This window comes from Echeneis naucrates, chromosome 7, assembly GCF_900963305.1.
Source record: "Echeneis naucrates chromosome 7, fEcheNa1.1, whole genome shotgun sequence".
Taxonomy (NCBI): domain Eukaryota; kingdom Metazoa; phylum Chordata; class Actinopteri; order Carangiformes; family Echeneidae; genus Echeneis; species Echeneis naucrates.
The window spans coordinates 1,475,926-1,502,802 of NC_042517.1; the positions used below are offsets into that span (position 1 = coordinate 1,475,926).

Sequence of the window (26,877 nt, forward strand, 5' to 3'; positions counted from 1 at the left end):
CATCTTTGTTGTTTTATGCCTTTCTTCAGCTGTTTTTTTTTTTTTATGTCACTGAATCTCCACATATTCAAAATCAGCTAATTATGCAGGTGACTCGTTGAAGACTGTTCACTGTAATCTGGAACAGAAAGTCAGAAAACCCAAAAATTTACTCTGAATGTTTCCTTCTTTTCCAGATAAAAACTGTGTGAAGCAGAACGACCAAAGAAAAGTTCCTCTCATGTGTTTGGGTCGTTTCTGTCTTTATCTGATCAGCAGTTCTGCTTATTAATGATGAAAAATCAGCTCCAGATATCTGATTGTCTTTATTCTGTCAACACAATAAACTCAGAAACATACAGGACAGATCCAGAGACTCTCTGATTGGCTGTGACATCACCCAGCAGAGCCAATAGGAGCGTCTGATGTAGAGACGTGACTCTGGACGTCAGTATCAAAGATGGAGGATGAGAACGGACGGATAAACACACAGAAGGAGTCAGAGAGTCGGACTGATCCAACTATTGTAAGAGAAAGCTGTTTTAATAGTTAAAGCAGAAAAATAAAAACTGCAACTCAAATCATCACAATCATGTTTTAAAGCCTTAAGAGCGTTATTATTTCACATATAAACGACAGGTTAGTTAGTTTTTTTTCCAATAATCATTTTGAATCGCTGGACAAGAACAAGAAAAAATTCCGAAAATTTGCATAAAACGAGGTCGACGCCGTGGAGGGAGGCATTCAGAAGTTAGCTGAGCTGCGGCGCTGACTTCAAACCTGATAAAGTGGATTATAACGTAATATTTCAGTTTTCATGCAGCTCCTCGGACAACAACATCTGTCTGCTGGTTCTGTTCACACTCCAACTCCTGAAATCTGATAGACTTCTGGACTTTTCTTCACGTTTGTCTGTTTTAACTCCAGATTAAATGTCGTCAATAATCCGGATAGACTGATGTTTTATTTAAAATTTTTATTTTACGTTTTATTTTCTCGGCCAAGCAGCGTCAGCGTGCTCTCAGATCTTAACTCTCACTTTGACGAGTACAACGTTAACACAACTGAGAGGAATCACTGCTAAAACTTTTAGTCGTCCTTTAACTGGCACAGAGCTGCGAAACCACAGAGGAGAAGAAGAGCGCAGACAGGAGCATCAGCTGGAATAAACCGTGTGCGCAGTTTTTATTCTGCCGTCTTTCATTGAATGAAGTTTCACTGCTGCGACGCCGCAGCTGAAATCTGGCCAGATCACAGCTGGGGGTAAACGCTGTCTCTCCAAAAAAGATAAAAGATGGATGGAGCAGAGGGAGGGAGGATGGGAAATGGGGCCTGTGGATGGAGGATGGAGCTGCGCGTTGGGCGAGGAGGAGGAGGAGGATTTCTAATTCGAGAGGCAAAATGAAGGGGAAAGAATCGTGCGGAGAAACAGGTGAAGAAGACGATGGCACAAAAAAAGACAGAGACGTGGAGAGAGAGAGAGGAGATAACGAGCCGACGCTGCTTTTTCACATATGTACATTTTCTTTTTGTTTTCACCTCCGTCCACCACACACACACACATTCCTTCAAACGCATCAGTGCCAAGAGCTTTCACACACACATGGGCGAGTGAATGAGCTGAAAAGTCTATTGCTGCAGCAGTTGGCAGCCTTTTCATATCGTTATAATAAGACTGAATGACGCTAATGAGGAATACACACCATGAATAGGCCCGAGTGACACTGTGTGTGTGTGTGTGTGTGTGTGCGTGTTCGGGGGGTGGGCTGGGATGGAAATGTGAATGTGTATTTATACGTATTTATGCTTTATGTGTCTTTTTATAAGTAATCAGAGAAAAAGGAGGTAGAAGCTGAAACGAACTTCACAGGAAACAGATTGTAGAATACAAAAATTTTAAATGAAAAAGGCACTAATTTTTCCTCCACCTCAGTCTAATTCACCGGCCTGTTATGTCAGAGACCAATTTAAAGCCGCAAATGCAAAGATGTGAAAACAAGCAGGTCTGATTGCTGTCGTTTTGTCGCCACAGTCGACAGGAAAAAGACTCATTAACCGAGTTCTTGGTGACATAATCAGCTCCGAGGCGACCATGAAACATCACAATCAGCCCGTTTTTGTCAGCCGCCTCTGACATACACGTGGCGAGCAGAGCTCAATTCGCAGCTTTCAGAGCCACACCTGCGTGGAGTCCGTCCTCCCCGTCCAGCACAGGCACGGCGTCCTGATGTCAGCCTCAGACTGCCGATGACTCAGCGCAAAGTCTCGCATCTCTCACTCCGGGGACCGATCCAGACAGGAATACGTACACATACTTTATTTTTAGGTGTCCAGCAGTAAAAAAAAAGCTGCTGTTGTCCAGGATCTCAACATCAGACCTGGGTGAGTTCAGCAGACGCTGCCCATCGCTGACAAAGGTCAAAGGTCAAAGAACCAGACTAACGCCGTCTCATCTCCTGCTAAAGAAACCTTAAGACTGAGGCCATGAACTTATTGAGACGACGTTTACAGAGCTAATAAATCAGGGGAGAAGTAGGGAGTTTCAATCTACGCCCAGACCTAATAGTCTTTGTGCCTAAATCTACTGTTATCGCAGTAACCATGACAACCAAGGGAGGAGCAGACATATTGTTGAGTGTTAATGTGAGGTCGGACTTCCACCTGGGGGCAACAGGAGGATGCTAAAGGACGAGCGGAAAAACGGAAACCTGCCGTCGACATCAACACAACATCAAACATGACGTGCCTCCGACTGCGTGTGCGTGTGTTTGCTTTCTGGCGTTGTTCCCAGGAAACAAGCTGTGGTCAAATGAAGGTAATTAAAAAGAAAAACAGACATGGCCACTGCATTTACACACACACACACACACACACACACACACACACACACACACTCTTAGGCCTCACTTTGCAGTTCTTCTGTCATACACACTGTATGGATGCAACATGTCTCTCTCTCTCTCTCAGCTCATTGATTTTCATTGTTTGATCCATCCATCTTTCTGACAGCACCCCCACCCCCCCGACTCAACTCCCTCGTGTGTGTGTGTGTGTGTGTGTGTGTGTGTGTACATCAGTGTATCTGCTGCGTCCTGTTTGTTCTTCTTCAGTCTTTTGAACACTGAAGTGGGATGATGATTGACAGCTTGATGGGTGGGACGTCTCTGAAGCTTCAAGTAGAATCTGAATAAATGTGTTTCCAACGTGCTGCTAATGTAATGTGTGTGTGTTTTTGTTTTTTTTTTTGCTTTGTTTTTATTGTTGTTGTTGTTTTTTTGCAGCTACAAAGACCAAAATCCTTTTCTCACCGTTGGTGGAATGATAATTAGTTTAACGTGAAAGGATTCTCTCCCACGGAGACTTAGTGTGATTTCTGCAGCTGTTTGCTTCAGAATCTGCTCGCCGCCCAAAAGTAGGTCAAAGTCTCGCCTACTGTGTGTCTGGACCGCCCATGGTCCAATCCTGATTTTAAACCACAGCGCCAACCGCCAAATAGCTTTAAACACTATAAACTAAATAAAGCGTCTGTCTGGGATATACGACAGTTTATTAAATATAACTTTTATTTTAAGCCTCCTTTTTGGTTGCTCTTGTTTGCCGTTGTTGATTAATTCCTGAACTGGACTTTAATTTCCTGTTGCTTCTGATGTTTAGATGCTAATCAGATGGGCTACTTTCTGCAGCAGTTAGCGCCGACTTCTCTCTGCTCGCTCTTCCTGCTTTATTTATTATTATTTTATTAAATTTATTATCAAGCCCGTAATCTTGTGCCTTTGCATTATCTTTTGTGAACTCGAACTTCTGTGAAAGAACAATGTGTTATGTTTCTTTTAACCTGTAAATCACTTAATTATTTTCATGTACAAATTTATAAATAAATGTCTAAAAGACAGAAACGACAATGTACGAAGTCCACCTGCTGTATATTTCCCTCGTGAGTTGGTAAGGACAATGAAAACGGAGCTACAAGGAGAACGAATATTCAGATTCAGGATCAGAAACCGAACTGTGTTAATGACTCTAAACTGTCGAGGCTACGTGTCTGTTCGCTTGTTTGTTGGATTGTCTGCCCTCTAGCAGACAAAAAGCTTTTTTTAAAGTTATTCTGTTGAACAGTTAAATGGAACATTTTAAATAATCACTCTTCTTTTTGCTTTTTTTTCATCGCCACCGACTGCTGAGGAGCCTACAAACCGAAATGTATTCATTTCTGATCTAAAACTGCTAATTTTTTGCTCCCGATCTTCCATCGGCCAATTAATTCCTGCAGAGGTTTGAAGAAGACAAACACAGAGGACGTCCCCCGAAGCTGGGCTTTAGTGAACGTGGAAAAACAGTCTGGAGAAATGAAGGGGATCTCAAAGATAACACAGCCAGAAGATGAAATATATCCTCATATCTCAGTCCAGGATCAAAAAAAAAAAAAAACACAGATTAGATCGACCCAAAGTGAAAGAGTGAGAAGACGAATGGCAGGAAGGTGATAAGTCGGCACAGATTATTAAATTGTGAAAACAAATTAGTGTCTTTTTTTTTTCATGAAACTTGCAGGTCTCCACAGAAACTCCTGTTCCTCAGCAGCTACTTTCTCCCTCGTCTGGTTTTTAATAACTGCTGCCGGAAACGCCGACCTCGCCCGCTAAAAGTCGCCACAAAGTAATTTAATGCTCTGTTAATGTGAAAACAGCGTTCGGTGCAGCTTTAGGTACAAATCACCTTCGCCGGCACTGCTAGCCATTTTCTAAATCATGCCATCAGTTTGTTGAATAGATTTTTTTCTCTCCGGCAGATTTTTGTCTCAGCTCATTTCTGTGAAAATCAGTTTGCGAAGCTGAAACCTGCTGCAGAGAGATAACACATCATCAGCGTTCATTCATATTCAACTTTCTCGTTTTAGGAGAAAAATTTGCCTCAAAAATGGATTTTAATGGGATTGTATTATCTTTACACAATTATGTGTTGTAACAAAAAAAATATATATTAATAATAATATTACAGACTGAAAAGAAAAGCACCACAAAGGACAGGGGCAGTTGTGTGTCTGTCTGTGTGTGATGATGCTGACAGCACAGTATCTGTAGCCAGGAGTCACAGTTTGACCCTGAAACACACACACACACACACACACACACACACACACACACACACACTTCATCTGTCACTCTGCTGTCGACCATTTATTTTATTTACCTTTTCTATCTCTCCTTTTTCTCTCTCCACTCCGTCACACACATTATATTCACATGAACAACTGCTGATCTCCAGTACGCGCACACACACACACACACGCACACGCACACGCACGCACACACACACACACACACACACACGCTCCGTCTATCACTCTATCGATCATGTATTTAATATAGCTTTCTGTCTCTTTTATATTCTATATTTTTCTCCTCTCTCCCTCACTCATCTTTACGGTTCGTCTTCCAGCTATATTTTTCTGCGGCTCTCTTTTCCATCTCTTTCTCTTTTTATGTCCTCCTGCGAATCACACACTCATTTTTCTTCTCGCCCCTCTCCATCTTTTTATTCCCTCCTCTGACTTGATGTCCTGTTTTATATTTTGGACGTTCTCTCTCTTTCTGGATATTCTTCTCCATTTGCTCCCCTTTTCTCTGTCTATTATTTTAGCTGCTTCGTCAGCGAGCAGGCGGCGGGATGTAAATGTCAGCTGGCATTTCAGCAGGAAGGGGGAGCGGGGCCTTGGCACGAACAAGACAATACCAGCGTTAATAAAGCTTCAGGTCAGAATCAGAGGGGCTTCCCCCGCCTCAACCCAAGCAGGAAGGTTTCTCTGGCCTGAAAAAGTTAAGGATCATGAAATGCGAGCAAATGTAAGAAGAAAAAGTCAAATTAAGGGAAAACCTGTTTGAAATTAGAGATGAGTGAACTTTTATTGAAAACGATAATTTTGACTCTGAGGCTTTCGTGTCGATCTTCATTCGAAGAGTCTGATATCCACGAGAAACGAATCTTTTGATGGTTTGCTTCTGTGAACAAAGAGAACCATGACGACGCGCCGCCATTTTTTATTCAAAGGATCTAGTAAAATAGCACCAGTTTGTATGATCCAGTTTAAATTTAACTTAAGTCTAAAACGTGCGTCACGAAGAGCTCATAAAAATAAATATTGTGGTCAAAGTTGTTATTTAAGGTTCATTTCCTGATCTTAAATAAAAGTTAGTGGAATCTTGAATAAAGACAGAAAGGTCCAATCCAACACAAATTGCTTGTGTTCATTCGACGTTTGTTGCTGTTTCTTACTGTTGATTGTGTCAAATATAAAAAAGACAATAGAGGGACATTTTGAATCTCGGTTTGTATTTTAAGTAATAAATATCTGTAACTGAACGGATGTCAGATGGAATCAGATTCAGATCTTTGCCGAGTTCTGGATTGTGCTGTGTATTTGGACCAGACTTTGCTGAGGACAGACGGTGAACTCAGCCGGAGACTCAGCGTGCCGGAGCAGGAACTAAACGTGGACCAAACAGCTGATGATTGTTAGTTCATCTTTCACCTCGCGTCTCGGAGGATTTTCTGTCGGTTTGAAAATGTTTTCATTCTGCTTGTCTCTCAGATTTCTTCACGTGGGGGGTCATTTGTTTTAACGCGGACTGAATGTCTCAGTGTCTCAGAGACACGTCGTCTCAGCGTTGATCTGGGATTTAATATAACAAGTTTCACTGGAGCTTCATAAATCTGAACCAAAGAAGAATTTCTCTAAAAGCCAACTTACAGACGTGATTGAATCCACGTCCTGACGTCGCTCTGGCTGGGATTAACTCTGGTCTTGTTTTATGACTGTAATGCTCCGTGCCTTTAAACCTGTTTGGCACAAAATGATTTACACCAAAGTCGCTCTTTAAATCTGAAGCTGGTCTGTTATAATGAAGACAAATACCACACAGACACACACAGACACACACAGACACACTCCATTTAAATTATACAAAAAAAAAAAAAAGACAAATGAAAGAAAACCCAGAGGCCAAAAAAACAGCAACAACAAAACTCAAAGAATTGTGTTACAATTTCAAATTTCTTTAATGTTTCTCTATTCAAACACGGCATCAAACTACTGACACACAATAGTGCGAGTTTGTTTATCTGCTAGTTAGTTAGTGAGTGTGTCTGTTTGTGTGTGAGCTCCAGAGGGAGAGAGAGGGCTGTTGGTGCTGACAGTCAATAAACTCAGAGGAAGAACGATGATGGTAAAACGTGCGAAGGTCATCTTAAAGCTCAGTGACATCGATGCTACCTGTGCGTGTGCGCGTGTGTGTGCGCGCCAGAGATGCAAAAACGCTTAAACAGCAAACAGCTGAGCTCCACTGGGGATACTCAACCATCCCTTTGTGTGTTTGTTTGGATAAAGACTCTGATCCTGAATCCATCAGCGACCCGATGAAGCTTTAAAGCGCATTAAAAACTAAACTGACAACTTCTCTGAACGTCGGACGTTTGACTTCAGCGCGCTTTGTGCTACTGACCAACAACACTTGTTGTCTTTTCAAAGCCAAAAAAACAAAACAAAAAACAACAACTTTCTCTTCCTCTGACTTCCTCACAACAGGATTCGAGTTCTCTCTGACACTGGCAAGATGGCGACGTGGGAGTGGCTCAATCTGAGCCTCAGGCCGTCTCTGTCTACGACTGAGAACGACACGACAGAAAAACCGAGTCATGACTCGTCACACAACTGACGGACGCTGTACAAGATGGCCGCCACAGAGGCGCCCACCTCTCAGCTTCGGCTCCAAAACTAAAGGTGACATCAGCAGAAGTTTCTCTACAAAGACCTTTTGCGTCGAAACAACAACAGTCCTTCTTCTAAACCAAGAAATTAGATTTCCCTTCAAAACTGGCAAAAATTAAAGTTTTCTAAAAAAGATCAAAATAAATCATGAATGCAAATCAGACACTTTAAATCTCAACACGGTTTTATTAATGCCTTATCTGTATTTTTGTTTAATTCACTTTTTACACTTTTCTCTTCATGGTCGTGTTACATTTTCATTTCCGTGATTTGGCTTCGGGTTGTGTTTTCATAAAATGTTGCTTCTCACTTAGTCGACGCTTTAAGAAAAAAAAAAAAAAAGGTTTTAAAGCTCCCACAATTCACACATTTGAGCTTTCAGTGAGAAGAAGGACGCTGGCTGCAGGCTGGTCGTTATCTCTGAGTAATTCCTGTCTGACGGATCCTAAAATCTTATTTAAACTTTATATATATGTGATATTTAAGACTAAACGCTTTTTTTTTCTGTTAATCTCATTCCGCATCTGTTGGGAGTCGTTTCCGTCTGATTTGTGTGACTTCATTTTGGCAAAACGACCTGCAGGACTAATTTTTTAGAGGTTGTCGTCTTTCATTCGTTTCCCACTAATGCGGCTCGGCGGAGGCTGATGGAGTTCACCGTGGCTTTAACCACTTCTCTCTGGCCGTTACTCACGTTTCCTCCCGACGAACCTGCGAACCTGACCTTTGGGCTTCTGTTTGCCCTCCGCTCAGGCTGCAGGCGGCTCCGCTCTGAGCGAACAGGAAGCCTTCGTGGTTCGTGTCACTCGCTGGGCATTGTGGGAACGCCCCAGTCAGCTCTTTCTCTCTCCTCGGTTTGCTCTTAATCTTTCGTCATCTATCTTCTCCCCCCTCGTTCTGTTGTCCTCGCTGTCTCTCTCTCCCTCTCCTGATTATTTCTCCATCTTCCCGTCTTCCCTTCCCTCCTCATCCTCACCTTCCTGTCCTAATTGCTTTCCCCACACGAGGACACGGTCGGGTTGGACGTGTGTCGTCAGCACTGACGTGTATGCGAAATAAGATCGCAGCGGCAGCGGGGGGAGAAAAAAAAGGGAAGAAATTACAGAGACCTTTGTCTCCCTCCCGGTGGGAGCGAGGAAATAAGAGACTTTTTTCAGACGCTCTCATTTATGGGACACAACACATCCGCCTTGCGACGGCAGCAGGCGTTGCTGGGTCGGGGATTTTTATGGGAACGTTACACAAAACAGACGAGGGATTCGTCCTTCGTGCAGCTCCAGTGCCGTTCTTCGAGACGCCCGCCATGATTGCGCCAAGATGGATGCCGCCACGGACCGACACGTCAGCCGGGTCAACAGACAACAAACAGACGGGCTGAAATCAGCTGTGAAGTGGTTTATCATTTCCAACGCTGAGATCTAGATTTGTTTTGTTGTGTTCATCATGTGTTATTAGAAATTGAAGTATTTCTGTGGTTCCTTTTTAGGAAAAGTGTAATTCACTCCCCACTTGGCTCCGTCTTTAAAGACACACAACAGACTGTCACCCAGGTGTTGTGTTTACTTTGACAACACAAAAGCCAGTTGTTTTTTGGAGGGCGGGGGGGGTTACTTGTGTGTTTGCGTCTGGACCTTTTAGTTCAGCTCCACTCCTGTTTGTGAGTTTGTGGCTTTGAGGCTTTTTGTTAATTTTCAGTTATTAGTTGCCGTTTGTGCGATTTGATCCGAAGCTGGTAAAGCCTGCCAAGAAGCTGCGTACAGGAGAGCTGCCGCTTAGTTTAATCTGTTCTTTCCTTTTCATTTTTGAAACAGACATCTAAAAGGCACCATGCAGTTCTGGTCTTTTTGTAACTGTGTGTTCTTTGTGTCTGTACGTTGTTCTCGTGGGTGTTAACGGCTGGTAAACGTTTGTGTCTTTGTCTCCTGTTCCTTTGCCCCGTAAAAGCCATCAGCCTCAGTCTGTATTGACGGGAGCGGGGGAATGATTAAAGTCTGAGAGATCAATAATAATCTTTTTTTATTATTATCATTGTTATTAATCTTCAGGTCGAACGGCGTCTTTATTTCTGTCTGCGACGGAGGAACCACATGGTTGCGTCGCTTCAGTTCAGTGTTCTGTAATTGCTGTTGAAAAAAAGAAGTATTAAAAATGTATGGAATGAATAATTCTGTTAATCTAAACACCAAACACACACTGGGTGGGAATTTACAGAGTTATTTGTCTTATTTGATGCCACCTTTAACTCTGACGAGCAGCCAATACGAACCTTCACCTAAATATAAATTATGAATCACATCAACTTTATTTCTATCACAATACATTTGGACACTTTACACATCGACCAAACTCTCTATGGATTTTTTAAAGAGACAACGAATCTGTAAATATAATCTGTCCGCAGAACACACGGGGTCAAAGAGGAGCCCACTGTGCTGTACAACTTTTTGTGTACACATCAAAACACATTGTGGGTGAGTCTGACTGTGCTTGTGTTGTTGTGACTCTGCTGACTTTGTTACTCAACTCGTCGCAACACAGTTTATTACTAATTATTCTCTGTTTGTTTTCAGATGGAACTTTTTCTTTCTCATTTTTATTCTGAAAGCGTTTTAGATAAAATATTCTCATTTGTTTCATCATCTGATTCCTCTTTGTTTTCTATTATTTTTTGAACAAAGGAGTGTGGACAGCCTGCCATGGTTGTTTGTTAGAAGTGGTGAGCCTTTAATTCATTAAGTGTGTGTGAGACAGATATAATTGGGTTTGTGGGATTACAGGATTGTGCGTTTGGTGGTCTGTATTTATGAGACTTGTTCCAGGTCAGTAGCTTTACATTAACTTATTGTCGCACGGATCAGTGAGCATATACACACACTCAGGTGTATTTTTGTGTAATTGGCTTTTTTTTTTGTGTGTGCGTGTGAATGTTTAAATTACCGACTGACCAATATGTGTAGCTCACACACACACACACACACACACACACACACACACACACACACAACAAATGTCCTACTGAACAAGTTTTACAGAAAACAACAAACAAACAAAAAACCCAAAACAGCAGATATGAAATATTGATGTAACAGGAGGGAGGAGAGAAGGTGAGAAGAGCGAGGAAACACTTCTATTGTGAAGAAGACAGGAGACGACAGAAAGGGAACAAAGAGGGAGAGGAGACAAGGAGAGAGGGGAAGGGAGGAAGGAAATAAAGCAAACAGAAGGAAGGAGATAAGAGGAGAGGAAAGGAGGGTCAGTTAGTGTGACAGCCCCGTGAACGAGCTAACTAGTTAACAAGCTAACATTCCTCCTTCAAATCCCCAAAGAGACGGAGACGTTTGCCTCTTTCTGCTCGTTACTCTTCCTCTACACTTCCTCCTTTTTGCTCCGTCATCGTGGGATTTTTCCCCAACAACAACAACAAAAAAAAAAAAAGAAACACACAAACACACACAACAAACGTCCAGGTCTTTGCTCTCTTCAGTCGTTTCCACCGATGATGATTAGGAGCACTTTCTCTTTTCGTTCGCCATCTTTCTCCAAAGCGCGAACACACGGCTTCGTTAGCGACACGGTCGCACACGTATTGTTTTAAATGAGGCGACACACACACACACACACACACAGGCATACTTTCTCTGGAGAGGATGTCAGAAGTATTTTGTCTGTCACTTGCAGACGTCCCCCCTCTCTCTTTCTGCCAGCGAACAACAAAAAACGAGCGCACAAAGAGAAAAGTGGAGTGGGAGGACGAGGTGAAAGAGAGAGAGGCAGAATGAAAATGTCAGACTTGATTTTATTGTCTGCGTGTCATGATTTCCAATCGACGGCTGGTTTGATTGGCAGAAGGGGCGGGGCTGAACGTTTTTTTTTTTTTGTTGTTGTTGTTGTTGTTGCAGAGAGCTTGACCTCAACCTTGTAACGATGGGAATGTTGTAGAATCCTGACGGGGAATTCTTAAAGGTGGAGCATAAAACTTTAATCCGCTTTTAAAAAAGAAAAAGCCAGTTGTCCCTCCAAGTTTCTGACGGATGGCGCTGACTGACGGCTCTGATCTCGGCAGCAGACTTTTCACAAAGACGAACCCAACCAGGAGGAAGAGCATAATAAATGAGTCCAGTCCGGAGAGGAAGGGAGCCAGGAGCGGCGCTGCTGATTGATTCATCGGGCCCTCCGAGCTTCATTTCTCACCACAAACAGAGGAGGGCTAATCATACGCCGGCACACATCAACACAACATGACCGCCACGCACAGTTCACATGACTGCAGGCAGCGTTTGCAGCGTTCAGCACCTCGTACACTTAATTACACAACGTGTTTTATCTGTTTTATGCCACGGAGGCGCTGCGAGCGTTTGGATTTGTTCACCCATTCAAATGGGCCTGAAGTCATTCATGTTATACACCAACAATATTTAATTCTAGAAAAATATGAGCCGGCCTTGGGCACAGAGATCAGAGTGTGCAGAGATCCCGAGACTGGCCAGCATTTAACAGAAACATCTGAGGCCGATGTGAGCTAGAAGTCCCAGAGGTGCCGAGAAGACGATCAAACTTGGCTCTCAAAGTGAAAGTCGTAACGAGGGTCACTTCTGTTCATTCACCTCCAAAGGGGGCTGAGGATGACCGAGCAGAGACCTCGTGGGACCTTCAGGTGACGGCTGACCAACCAGAGCTCGACAAAGAGAAGAGAATAAAGCTGGAGGCGACATAACAGATCTCAGTCCAAATTAATGAGGCCTGCTGATGAGTTTTTTACCTTCAGTCGTCAATCTGTGCACATCATGATGGAAACACATTATTATGATGATCTTGTCACATTTTGGTTCATTCTAATTAAGAGCTTTCATTTTGCCCTAACTGACTCAAACTGAACATAGAGTATGATGTGAAAGCTGGAGGCTATTTCATAATGTTGTAACTGAAATTACAGTATTAAAGTTTCCAGATTTATCAATGAGAGACACAAACGCAAAGAAAATAAATAAATCTGGAAATCTCCACACTGAGTCGGCTTCATCCTCTGGGGATCATGAAGGCGTGCACCAAGTTTTATCTCAGATATCTCCAACAGCTGCTCAGATATTTCCTCCAAGTGCCAGGTTGGCTATAAAATCAGTTAATAAGTGAAACACTCTGATGAATGTGCAGAAAGTAAAACGAACAAAGATTCAGATCAAACCTCTGACATGTTCTCCTTCCTCTTCCACTTGACTGCCATTCAGTCAAGTGTAGAATTATATCATCATTTCATACAACTTTAAAAAAAAAACAAGGTTGTGTGAGCTGTTGAGAGTCTGCTGAAAGACTCAGAGCCAAAACAGTCGGAGTGCATGTTTAAAAAGACTCCGGAGCGTTCCTGATTGGGTTACATCAGAGAGCTCATGTTTTATTTCAAGGACATGAGCTTATGTGCTCTAATAGACACAGTTCTACAGGTTAGGAGCTCCTATTATTCCTCAGTCTACAATACCACTCGACAAAAAAACACGCAGCAGGCCGGGAGCAATGTGCAATTAGCCAGAAAATGAAGCTGAATGGTTGAAACTATGATTCAGAGCTGCTGCTGCGAGGCTCATTGTGATGCTGAAATGGCACCTGCTGATGTCGGGCCGGTGAATTAACAGCGCTGAGGCCGAACAATAACGTCTGCTGGCGCGGCGGACGATTTTCAGCAAGCTCTGCAGCCTCTTAAGTTTTTCAGCTTTAATCCAAAGGGCACATAAACACTTCTGATGAGCTGATAAAGAAAATTAAATATTAAGTCGCTATAAAGTTGGTGGAGAACAAACCAGAGCTAACGTTGCTGTGTTTCCAGGGCTATTCGTTAGCTCATCATCCATCAACTGACTCAGGAAATGAGCATTTTATTGCTACACAAACTGACACCGATGAGCAGGAGTACGTCCAAAGAGCTAAGCTGAGAGTTGTGCGCCGACTGTGTCGTGCACTGACCTTCCCGCCCCGCCTCACGGTTTAAATCCCAGACTTTCTGTATGTTCTTCCTGTTGGCTCTGCAGCGTCTTTAAATTTGTTAATTGTTTCTACAAGCCGGCTCTGTGATATCTGATAATTTACTCCCAAATGTGCCAAATAAATAAAGACGATCCGAACAAAGTGAAAGCATAAACTGCCTCCCTTCCTGGAAAGCAATTGTGACGGTGAGAGTAAAAGCACAAAATGGAAAAGCTCTCAGGAGCTGAATACAGAATGAACAACTGTTGTGATTACAGCAGACGGCAAAACGAGCAAAACAGTAATAAAGTGATAAAAGTGACGGAGCGTCAAATCGTTGCTGAAATTTTGAGCTTTGAAACTAGAATTTAAAACCATCCTTCTGTCTCAGCTCAGAGACAAAAAAAATTCCTCGCACTGGGAGGATTTTCCTCTCAGAGACACAAAAACGTGCAAACACACACACATGCACACGAGTTGTGCAGAGGAAAATCCAGAGAGACAGATCAGAGAGTGTGTGAGTTCAGAGAGCTCAGAGAGACAAAAGTAGAATCCACAGCGATACAACCGTTCCTCTGGGCTTTGAACATAAAGTTCACACACTCGTGTCTGAATGTGTTTGTATGAACAAAAAGAAGAGAGCGGCCAGAAGAGAAAAGAAAATGTGTGTTTGTGTGTGTGTGTAGACCTGCAGGGTACATGCTAATAACATGCATCACTGAAGCGCACACAGATAAACTAACACACCCTGTGCAGGCCCGAGTCCATGTCCTGTCCCAGATAACGTTATCTAATCCATCCATCCCTCCGTCTGTCAGCAGGTTCTGGTCTTCAGTCCAGACCGAGACCACGAGGAGAACGCAGATGAAACCGAGAGAGGAAGGAAAACACAAACATTTGATCCTGCTGTTGGGCTGAACCTGAAACTCGATTTGTGTATTCGATGGCTGAGCAGTGGCCTTCGGCGGTTTTAATGGAGCTCGGTTTTGACAGCTGTCATTCCAGGAGCAAACATCAGGATCTACAGCTGCCTGCATCACCAAACAGCATGAAGCTGAATTCAGACCAATCTTAAAACACCGACAGCTCTTAATCGTGCCGTTGCGTCTTAACACACTCAAAGCGGATAAAGCCAAAACGTTTGCTCCTCCACCGTTCGTTGCCACCAGCATCACGATCTCTTCATGAAGGACCAAAGAGCACAAAGATCTACTGCAGACTGTCAATCAGCCGCGCTCTGATGGGCTTCTGTCAGTCACTCTCTCTGTCCAATGAGAACAGGCGAGTTTGTTGGGCACATCTGAACGACAGCTGCCACAAAAAAACAAAAACACAAACATTGAACAAAATATTCAAAGATCGTTGAAAACACACAGAAAAGTTTAATGAGCTAATAAATCAACTGACAAGTAAAGCCATTTTCACATTGACTTCAATGAAATGTGATTTATTCCTTTTCAGCAAGGAGTCAACTTTCATTTTGGTTCATTCTGTCTGCGGGTCAAATCTTTTAAAATCCATCCAAACAAAACAACAACTGGCGGCCGTTGCAACAGCATTGGTTGATTACTTTCATCCGAAGCTCAATTATTTCTTCATTTTGAGTCCAAAAATCCAACAAAGCAATAATGTAGAATGATTAGTTGTCTTGATTTTAAAAACTATTCGTCTTTAAAAACAAACGAACCCACAAGATCTTGGTGCTGATTGCGATCCGGATCGATTCAGGCTGGTGAGGTGAACAAAAGTGAGTGTTTTAAACTGAAAGTTTGACAGCGTGGGAACGACCAGACAATAATATCAACTCTGCATTATGTTCAAATTCATCTCAAATGTCAAAACATTTAAATGTCACGTCTTTAAAATGCCTTACTTATCCACAACATCCATAAAAATACAATATGATTTGAAAAACATTCATCTTCAAAACACACACACACAAACAGACAAACAAAACAAAACGCTTGCTTCATGAAGAGACTGTTAACATGAATCAGGAGAAATGAAGCTGATTTCATCGGATGATCAGATCTCACGTGATAAAACACACTCTTTTGGCTGGTAAAGATCTAATTTGAATTGTTGGGACCGAGCAGGACTTCCCTGATCCTGATCCTGATCCTGATCCTGAGGAGGATCTGGGCCATCACTGCAGCTCTCAGGCTCAGATGGCAAATCTGCTGAGGACGTCGATAAGACGATCAGCGCTGTCACCTGCATCGGTCTCCGAGGTTTGTGACAGACTCCAGTTCAGAGCCAGATCAGACCTCAGAGGAAATCCTTTTTGTTAAAGGGGGTTTTAAAAAAAACATTCCTCAGTCCTTTTGTTATTCTGCTCTTTGTCTGGCTGTTGTTCATTTTTCTGTTTCTCCACCAGAAGCTACACAAAAAAGCTCAGTCTGGCTTCTCACACAATTCTGGCTCAGATTGGTTTAACAGTCCCATCTTTGACACTTTGCCGGCGTTTTATCCAGAAGAACATATAATTGTGGTTTTTAAGAAGCAAAAACAAACACCTCAGGAGTCTGCCAACGACAGGCTGGTGAGTGTTGTTGAAAAGTTAGTTTAATCAACATATACTGCAGTAAAAACTCAGGATGTTCCAGCTGTCTCCTCAGAATATCAAATATTCAGAGATGAGAGGTGAGAGAATCTCTCTTCACCGGCATTGTCAGAAAAAAAGTTTGTAATAACATCTAACCTGGAAGGTATAAAGATTTAAAATGGGAGGAAGACCTCAGATAAATACGGAAAATTATGAAAAAAACAAAACAAAACAAACAAACAAACAAAAAAAGGAAGGAGACACCTGGATCTGAGCCAGGCGTCTGATTGGCTGAGGGCTTTCTGAGAGATCTGACAAACCTGGTCCAGGTGGGCGGGGCTTGGAGGCATAGCTGACAGCTTAGTTGCGACATCGCAAGACGGCTGGTTTTAAGGCTCAGTTTCTGAATCCAGACCGTGAACCAAGACCACATGGAGGTCTAACGTTGGACCATGTGGGACCTTTAACTGCACGGAACGGATGACACAATAAACCAGAGCGGTTAATTAAAGGCAACCACGTGTGTCACGCTAACACACACACAGTGTCTGTAGATACACTGTGTGTGTGTTCACCTGCAAGGCACATGCTCATAACACTAAAATGTTGCACAAAAAAATCAGCAGTCTGCCAAACTTTTCAAACTTTTAATTGCCCCCCCATTTATACACCCCCTCACCTAAACATGTCTCGTCTCCATGTTGATTTCAGGTTAACAGGGAAAAGCAAACGAAGAGTGACATTGAGCGTAAATGGAGAAAGAGAAAGAGTGACGGACAGATTGGACAGCAGGGACAGGTAGCAGCAAATGCTAGAACCCCCCCCCACCGCACACACACACATACATATATACACACTCCAAATGTGATTGACACCTCCCTGAAGGGCCGTAGTGAATTATTCAGTACAGTCTGATGGACCGACAGACAGGAGAGCACACGGAGAGACAGAACATCAGTCAAGACACGCAGACGGGGAGGAAGACGGACGGTGAGACGGGAAGACAGACGGGCAGAAGGCTGCGCATCATCAAAAACTTCCCTCCGGTCAGATTTTTATTCATAATCAATAACGCTATTGAATTTTGCATAAGCCTACATACATTCACAGTCCACGGATTTCAGATTTCTGTTCGGAAATTCAGGTTGTTCCTTCAGCTGCTTCCGGACAAAACAAGAGAGAGAAGTTACAACTATGACACACAACTATGAACAAAAACAAACAGCCAAACAAACCGTCCATTACTCTCCGTCTGTCCCACTTCCATGCTCTTACACACCATTTACTCCATACCGATACTTTAAGTCCTTTTTTTTCTGCAGTTTGGAATCAATAATGATGCTTCGCCATTTCGTGTTTCTTAACAGGAAGTGCTGTGTGCTGCAAAGAAACTGAGAAATCAGTTGTAAATAAGTCTGAATCCAAACAGTGAGAGGAAGCTGATTTTGTCCAAATCCCAGGGAGGTTTGTCTGTTTCCTGAAAGTGGGCCTTCGGTTCATCACGCCTGTCTGCCTTTGAACGAGTCTATTACGCAGCCTGTGTTTCTGTTTGACTTTCATGAATTGCTCTCTTGTCCCTGCAGGCCGTCGGACGCTGCAGGATAAAACGTTAAGGGCAAAAAGAAAAAACAAAAAGCAAAACAAAACAACATGCAGAGAAACGTCAGAGGAACCTCTCCGGTCCTGAGCACCGCAGAGGACCCAGAGCGATATATTCTGTGACCCCAGCGTGCCGGTTTATGGCGTCGACATTAAATTTACTGCCTGCTTCAGACGATAAAGCAGCTCATCAGTTCCTCCTGCTGCTTTCTTTCAGGTGAAAGGTATCTGCAGCTTCATCAACACGAGTTTGGAAATATCATTCTGTGCAGAGAACGGTGGATTGAAACGAAAAAAGTCCGAAACAAACTCGAACTTTGACTAATATTCTGCACAAGTACCAGATTGCTGAGATTCCCTTCGACCCAGACCCGGTTCCTGCTCCGTCTGCAGAGTCTGGAATGTCTCCCGACTTCGGACCGACACTCTCTTCTTCCTTATTGTAGCCAGTTCATGTTTTATTTAGCAATGCAGCGTGAAAAACTAAACACAGAACACATCAAAACACACGACACACTCATTCAAGTCGGAATGAACATTGTGGTCTGTGAACTTTTGTGCAGTTGTGTAAGACAAATATTTTTTTAATTGCATTTAACCTGTTCAATAATTTTTTAACTTTTATGTTTTTTTTATGTGTTTACATTTTCTATATAACAGCCGATACAACTTAATCTGCAGCGCCTTCTAATTTATTGGATTTTCGGAACTACTTCTTCTTTATTTACTTTATTTATTTCTTTATTTACTTCTTAATTTTGTTGCTGCCTCACCACCTGCAGGAAATAATGTTATTTTTGTTTTTTCTGTTAAATGCTGTAAATGTGATTTGCAAATCAAATTTTTTTATATAAAAAACAGCAGTTTCTGGGATTACCATATAGAAATTTAGATTATATTTGAATTACTTACGCAGAATTATTATGATCAGTGTCTGTTAAAGGTCAATCAAAACCAATAAGAAAGATGAGAATCTACAAAAACTGGAGCATGAGAGACGATTCTTCAGTTTGTTGTGGAACAGATAAAAAAAAGGAGCAGTCAGCGTCGTCTTTATGTGACGGAAAGGACAGAGATGAAGTTCCACGTCTTGAAAACGTGTTTTAGAGGTCTACAGGCTATAAGAGGAGCAGGATGACCTGCTTATTGATACTCCTCCAATCGTTCCCCACCGTTTAAAGAGTCTCTGAGTGACGGGCCCTGTAATTAAAATGAAAAGCAAGAGCAATATTCACAGAGTCACTTCATTTGTGAATGAACAGTGAGGTGACCCCTCCTAACAGTCAAACACAGATTTGAATGATTCAGCGTATTGAGCCACATCGAAGCTGCCAGTTAGCCACTCGGGCTGATTATTAGCTCGGCCGCGGCGAACATTCAGACCACCTGAGCTGAGTGACCATTTGGAACCAATTCAATTACTTCTCTCTGGGACTGATTGATCTGGTCTGGCACAGACAGGAACCGAATGGATTGTTCCTGAAACTGCGATGCTGGCTGACCATCGACGCTCTGCTGGGTTCGAACTCAGTCGATAGAAGGCGAAGACTGAGAAATAAATGAGATAAAAGGGGAAGGTTCGGGAACTCTCACTAACGTCAAAATTAATCTGTATTCTGCAGATTTTGTTGCATCAAAGATGACCGGGCTCCGGGAGTTTACTGGACACACTCCAGTGCCCCATAATGCATCGCATGTCTTCAGACTGCAGCTTTTTCAGCTCTGACTTAAGCCAGTCTCTTTCATACCGGACCGTATTCTTCAGTGTGTAGTCAGCAAAATTACCATCATTTAGGAGGAAGTATGCGATACATATTCATTTAGCAAACAATAGGCAGCAGCTTAGTTGGCAAACAGAGCCAGGAGATACATCTCAATTGAGGAGCTGCAGGATGCAGCTTTTTTCCTTTTTCTACTTTGGCTTTCACTGTATCTGTCGAGATGAAACCTAAAACTGAAGTGTGATCCTCCTCGGCCGTGTTTGAAACGGGGCAGCTAGTCGCTCCCCCTGAATTTCAGTGTGTCTGCATCCACAGCTGAGGCTAATGGACTGTGATCAGAAAAATCTTTGATCCAGTTTAGAGCTGAAACGATGAACTCAGAGTATTACGAGTAATTCGATTTCAACCCGACATGCTCTACGCCGGTCAGTACTGACGCACAACGCTTCTGAAATCAGCGGTGCGTCGACACAAATGACAACAGAAAACGCCAAAGGTGTGAGACCGTTTCAAGTTGCCAAAAAAACAGGAACACATCTGCTATGATGCTGCACTTAAAACAAAATCAGTCACGTCAACAGAGCGGAGCAACGTAATCATGTTAAATCAGTCATTTGTCCTTTTCTTCTTCTTTTCCTATTTAATGAGGCGAAAGAATTTATTCTATTACTCGATTCATCGATAGCTGCAGTCCTTATTCAGCCATAACTGGAGCTGGAAACTGGATTAATTCATCCTGATGGGGGCGACAAAATGAGTTAACTGTGCTTCAAGTTGTGGAGGAATTGTTAAGACTTCGACACTTTGCTGCTGATTCTGAAAGTACAGGAGGGGTTAAAAACAGCTATCACTATTTATAGTCTGTTTGTTGCTTTAGAATAAAGCTTCACTCTTTCACACGTATCTAATGAGTTAGCCCAACTCAGCTTCAGCTTGAGTTGGAGATTCCCTACAATCCCCAGAATGCCTTTCAGCGACCCCCACGATAAAGACATGTGACCTTGCTGCTTTCACGGCTGTGGATTTTTTAAATGTAGATGTAGAAACAGATACAAGAGCAGCGTGAGAGTCTCCCGTCGAAAAAAAGGTGAGGTGACCTTGATTTGAATCTTAACCTGTCTTCACGCTGCAATGCATTCTGGGAGTCGTCCTGCTGCTCACAGCTCTACAGTACAGCTTCAGATGGATTTCTGGTTGTTGAGCATCTCGGGAAAATGAGGGATTGAACTAAACCTGATGTTTTAGGTCAAACCCTTTGGTTCTCGCTCCTTTGCTGAAAAACAGACTGTAAGCGCCACGATGGTCTTGCTTCTCGATCAGAATTTACACTGATTCATGAGGATTTACCCCTTAATGACAGACTGAAATGGAATATCAAGACAAGGGGAGATAAAAGTCAGCAAAAAGTCGGATTAGGGAATTTTTCCTTAATCCGGTGATTTGAATACAAAAGAAAACAAAATCTGTCTCCGGTGTTCGGAGTCATCCTGTGGTAAATTCAATTGAATGGACATTATTCAGAAAGGCGCACGGCCGAGTCAAACGATGACCAGAGATGATGATGACAAATAAACCAACCGAGTTCAGCAGTCTGGGCTTCAGGGACAGGGAGACCCCCCCAGCCCGAACCAACCACATGCAGACCACATTTTTATATCCAGCTGTGGAGGATTTCTGGGACCACTGTCATGTTTTTATTGGCGGTTTAAGGATGTGTCGATACCGAACGTTTGCCCCGTTTGCGTCTCCTAATGATGCACCTCTGAATTCTTTGGGATGCGGGAACTCTCAGCTTGTTAGAAACGAGACCTGGACTCAACTGATTCTGAGCTTCACGTCAGGAGGAAACCAGACACTGTTCATCATCATCTGCCCTACAGTGAAGCCCGGTGGGGGGCAACAGGGAGACCAGACGGAGATATTGATGAACACCTGACCCGGAGCTCTCAGGAGGCTCTCACCTTCTATCAGGACAAAAGCAACCACGACAACACTTCAGACACCAGGAGTGTTCAGGCCTCTCCAGACCTGATCAGGGTCCAACCTGACAGACCTGGACGGGCTCTGCAGATAAAGGTGAAAAACCTGCTTCTGTAAATCTGATATTTCAGTGTTTACTTTTTAATAAATGATTCTGTTTCACTTCTTTCCATTGAAAATTCAAAAATGAATCGAGGGTATCCAAAACACCTCAGATGTCTTTTGTGAGAAAAAATGAAAGCTAAGTAAGGATTTAAAAAGCTCCCAGTTCAGTACAGTGCAGCCATTTGCTGCTTTATTCCACTCATGCCAGCGTGTGCGTCTTTTTCTTTCACATCCTCTCCTTCACACTGCTCGCTCTGCCGAGCCGCTTCGATAACAGATTTCGTCAGCTTCCCAACACCAGCTGAACATTTTCCCAGCTTTGAGATTTCCCGAACGTATCCCACGTGTATGTTTCTCCCCTCCGGGTCGGATTTTTTTGCAGAACAAATCGTACGATTCTGATGTGAATTAAAAAAACATCGCCGTCCACAATTGTGAGAGGATGAGACCTGAATCAAACTGGGAGGCGGACAAAAAAAAAACAAAAAAACAAAAAACAAAACCCTGAGCTCCGTCCAAATCTCCAGGCAGCAACTATCGCATTAAAACCCAACTCATTGTCATTCTCCAGCTCTCAGCGTCTTATTGTTGTTCATTAATGCAGGTCATTACCAAGTCTGCATGTAATTATACTCGTGTGCGAATCCCCACATGTTCCGTTTCAGAATTACTTGATGTGATGAGAATCTTTCCGGGGCTGCCTTGCTCAAGGACTCTTCAGCGCCTTACCTTTGACCTTGGACCTAAACCGAACCGGAACGGCAAACAGAGGAGTTCTAAAGAACAGGCAGCTCGTAACAACTTGCTCCATTTGCTCCGTTTCTATTTCTCAAAGTTAAAATAACTCTGTGCGCATACATACACGACTTTCCACTTTAACACAACAAGAACGAGCTTCCGACTGAACCGGCAGCTTCTCTGGTGCTGGGAAACAGCAGATTTGATGGAAAGGTTTTTTTTTGTCTTTACAACGTCACATCAGAGATTTTTCTGTCAGACACTGCAGGGCAGAAGATGAATGTAAAAATGCCTCTATATTAGTGCTGCTCAAGTCTCCGTCTCAAGCTTGAGTCAGACTTCGCTGCTCTACTCTCTCTGTAATCTCAGACTTTGTCTGGATCTCCTGGGGGTTTTGACTCAGAACTGGTCCAGCCTCCACTCTGCCTCGGTATCAGTCTTGAACAAATCCATTCCACTTTCTTTTTTGTTTTTTCTCCGACTGGGCAAGCCGGTCTGTCGTCACTCAGGTGTCAGTTTCCCAGAATGCACTTCATGACTATTGTAAACCTCCTTTTTTTGTGTTGTGATGTTCAGGGTTTGATGGAAAAGTTGGTCGCGACACGAAGAGGTCCTGCATTTAAAACACGATTAAACTGAAGGCACAGACGTACTTTCTGCTTTATTAGACCATTTCTGCATCTATGTGTGGTCTCACTGGAGCAGCTTTTAGCTGAAGGATCAGCTACCCCCCCCCCGCGAAGGGGTCACAAGATTAATCCGGACAGTTGTAGGATTATAAATGGGGTTGAAATTGAGAAAAATTTGGAGCCATTTTTCAGAGGCCTCTCAAATCTTTGCTGTTTTTTGGAATAACATGAGAATTTTTTCCTCAAAGAGAAGAAGCTGCTCTTCAGTCTGAGACCAACAGTGATATATTTACCTGCTGTGGTTTAGTTTATTATGTAGATTAACTGTAATGTGAAGGAACTGAGAAAGTTGGACAAACTTGTGATTGGGCAAGTCTGAATTTATACTTCCTACATCTGTCCCTCTCTTTAAACGCTTCCTCTCCAACGTTTTTTCCCGTGGTTTGGATTGAGATGTGGACCCTCGTGGAGACTGGAAAAGCCGCTGCCACTGCGAAAACTTTCACATTCAAGTCGACGCGTCATCTCACATGCAGTGAGTGCGGTTCTGGAGGAATTTTAATCAAAGCCAGCCTCGCATCCACACACAGTTCAAAGCGCGGGGTAGGACATTAGCTCAGATGAGTTATGGGTGGAAGATTTTGCCCGTGCATCCTCTTCGTTTTACATTTTATCCGTCTCGCTGAGCTCATCCAAAACTAGACCAAGTGTGGAGGGAAAGGAAAGGGAAGGGAAGGTGGGGGCGGTGATTCAGTTTCAAGATCACTGACATGACAAGCAGTGAAGAAGAGGCGAGCAGCGAGGTCTGACCCGCACAGCTTTGATAATATTCCTGTCAACACATCAGCACGGTGACAGAGATATCAGGGAGCGACGCCGGAGCTCGTGGCTGTACGAAGCAGTCCACATCCTGTCACAGCTGGGACTGGGGGGGGGGCAGATGGGTAAAAAAAAAAAAAAAAAGGCTCCTGGGGGTAATTCATACCTCATCCCTCTCCTCATCACCGTTACAATCACAGGAGAGAATGAGCTCTACAAATTCAGCTTCTTTCTTCTGTCACCACTCAATGTGGAGGACAAGCACACACACACACACACACACACACACACACACACATTTGCACGCACGCGCACAAACACACGTGCACTCACATGCACGTGAGCGGACACGCGCTTGGGGAATGCAACGCTCCCATGTGCACACAGGCTGTTAAACACTCACATATACGCGCGGCCGTGCACGCCAAACAAAACCCCCCCACCCCCCCCTTTTCCACCCTCCACCCCACCTCCAGCGGTCTTACCTCCACACTTGCCCCAGCTGCAGGACGTGGAGCACGGTTTGAAAGACCCACATGCAGACGGTGCAGCACCTCCGGGGGGAGCCGGCTCTGGCTGCGGTCGCAGGCGGAGCAGGAGTCGCGTAAACCGGGGTGACATTCGCGACGTTCCCCGCCGCCGCCGCTGCCGCTGCCGCGCCGCTCCCGCCGCGCTGGGAGTCGCAGTCTTTGGCGTTTAACGCGTTGTCGCTCGCCGCCGCGCCGCCGCCGCCGCCGCCGCCGCTCAGATCCGAGTAGTCGTAGACGAACCACCTGAAACTCAGAACCTGGACCACGGCGGACGGGACCACCACGAACACCAGCGTCAAGCCGAACCACCAGTAGTCGCCCCTCAGGTAGTAGTCGGCGGCCAGCCACAGGTCGGTGGCGCCGTCGGAGAAGAAGACCAGCAGGGCGCAGAGCACCCAGCAGCAGTCCAGCAGGCTGTACGGCTTCCCCCCCCCGGCGGCGGAGCAGCGGGGCCGGCCGGCGGGGTTCCCCGGCTCCGAGAGGCTCCGGGGCGTGTTGTCATCTTCCACAGACACCGCTGCTCCATCCGACTTAGCGGCCATGTTGGTTAGGATAGCAGAGAAAGACAGAGAAAGAGGTGGGGAGACAGGAGGAGGGGGGGGGGGGGGGCGGGGGAGAGAGGGAGGGGGGGAGAGAGAGGGGGGGAGAGAGAGAGAGAGAGAGAGAGTGAGGGAGGGAGGGAGAGAGAGAGAGGGTGGGGGGGGAGCAGGAGGGAGGAGAGAGAGAGAGAGAGGAGGGAGGGAGGGAGAGAGAGAGAGAGAGAGAGGAAGGAGGGAGCGAGAGAGAGAGAGGGTGGGGGGAGACAGGAGGGGGGGAGGAGAGAGAGAGAGAGAGGAGAGAGGAGGGAGGGAGGAGAGAGAGAGAGGAGGGGAGGGGCGGGGGAGAGAGGGAGGTTGGGAGAGAGAGGGGGGGGAGAGAGAGAGAGAGAGAGAGTGAGGGAGGGAGGGAGGGAGAGAGAGGGGGGGGGGCAGGGAGGAGAGAGAGAGAGAGGGTGGGGGGAGGAGGAGGGAGGAGAGAGAGAGAGAGAGGAGGGAGGGAGAGAGAGAGAGAGAGAGAGGGTGGGGGGAGGAGGAGGGAGGAGAGAGAGAGAGAGAGGAGGGAGGGAGGGAGAGGGTGGGGGGAGACAGGAGGGGGGGAGGAGGGAGGGAGGGAGAGAGAGAGAGAGAGGAAGGAGGGAGAGAGAGAGGGTGGGGGGAGACAGGAGGGGGGGAGGAGGGAGGAGAGAGAGAGAGTGAGAGAGGAAGGAGGGAGAGAGAGAGGGTGGGGGGAGACAGGAGGGGGGGGGGGGAGGGAGGAGAGAGAGAGGGAGGGAGAGAGAGATTACATCATAACCAGCCTCATCATCAGCCAATTAATTGGGAGCTTCATTCCTGACTGAGCCTGTAACACCGAGACGTCCCGGTGGAGACAGAGCCGCTGTCCTTATGTCCTGTTCCAGGTCTTTGATTGATTCTTTGATTCATTGATTCCACTTCCGCTCTCTCTCTCTCTCTCTTTCCGCACATAACAACAGCTAGGTTTCTGACCTGTCACCCTCACTGTTGCCCCCCCACTGATCCACAGGAGCCGGACTCATCCGGAGAAAAACGCTTTCAGCAGCCCCCCCCATAAGATCAGCACAGCTATAGATATGAAGGGCTCATCTTCCTTCATCAGAGGCAGACGCTGTGACGGACACATGAAGCAGAGGATTTATTGCTCTTGTCTGATATGAAATTCCACCAGTGGCCTTCAGTTTGAGGATTAATTCATGGAGCTATAAAAACCAAGAAACCAGAATTATTATTTTTTTTTAGTCATGAAAGAAACACGGCGTAAACACATCCTGGAGATACGGGCCGTACAAAGTGCAGCTCTGTTTCAATGTAGCTTTCTGAAAGCACATTTTTTTATGGTTATCAAAATTAAAAACACATCTGCAGTTCGGGCAAATACACAAAAGCAAGATTTCTGTTAGTAAACGGAGATATGAGCCAGTCACACAAAATAAACAGAAAAACGGTTTCTGGTGTATCCCAGAACATTTGTCGTGTCTGTCTGAAGTGAGTCAGCTTCGTGCTGCAACAGGTGACGGATATTTTAGGGGGGGGGGGGGGGGTCACTGCTAACGTAGCCAAGATGGCATCGTGTGCTGAATGTTATTGTACACGTGAACAGTGAGTGCGCAAAGCTTTTGTGTTATCGTGCCTGTTTTTCTGCCTCTGAAACATCAAATATGGAAATCCTGCAGCTACAGACTCAATCAGTCTGAACGGAAGCATAAAATTCATGATGGATTACACTCACTCACATCCAAACCCTAACCCTGATCCATCACAACACAGAAGATTTCTTTGGTCTGTATTTTAGTTATTGTTTCAAAAAATTATCTAATGCTGCAATTGATTTCTTACTCCAGCTGCACGACAGCCGAGCTCCGAGCTCCCTGCGATCTGAGTCGAGTTGTGGACTCTTTCATCAGCAGTTGTGCGATGTCTCTTTTGTGAACCTGAAGAATCATTAACACGGTTGG

General features: G+C 44.5%; 1 protein-coding gene across 1 annotated transcript in view; it reads right to left on the reverse strand.

The window, feature by feature from the left end:
* xkr7b (XK, Kell blood group complex subunit-related family, member 7b) overlaps positions 1-24,907 on the reverse strand; it is a 43,300-nt gene extending 18,393 nt beyond the window's left edge. Inside the window, exon 1 of the mRNA XM_029506987.1 lies at positions 24,321-24,907. Within this exon, the coding sequence (XP_029362847.1) occupies positions 24,321-24,907 (587 nt within the window). The remainder of the gene's footprint in view (positions 1-24,320) is intronic.
* Positions 24,908-26,877: the final 1,970 nt, after the last annotated feature.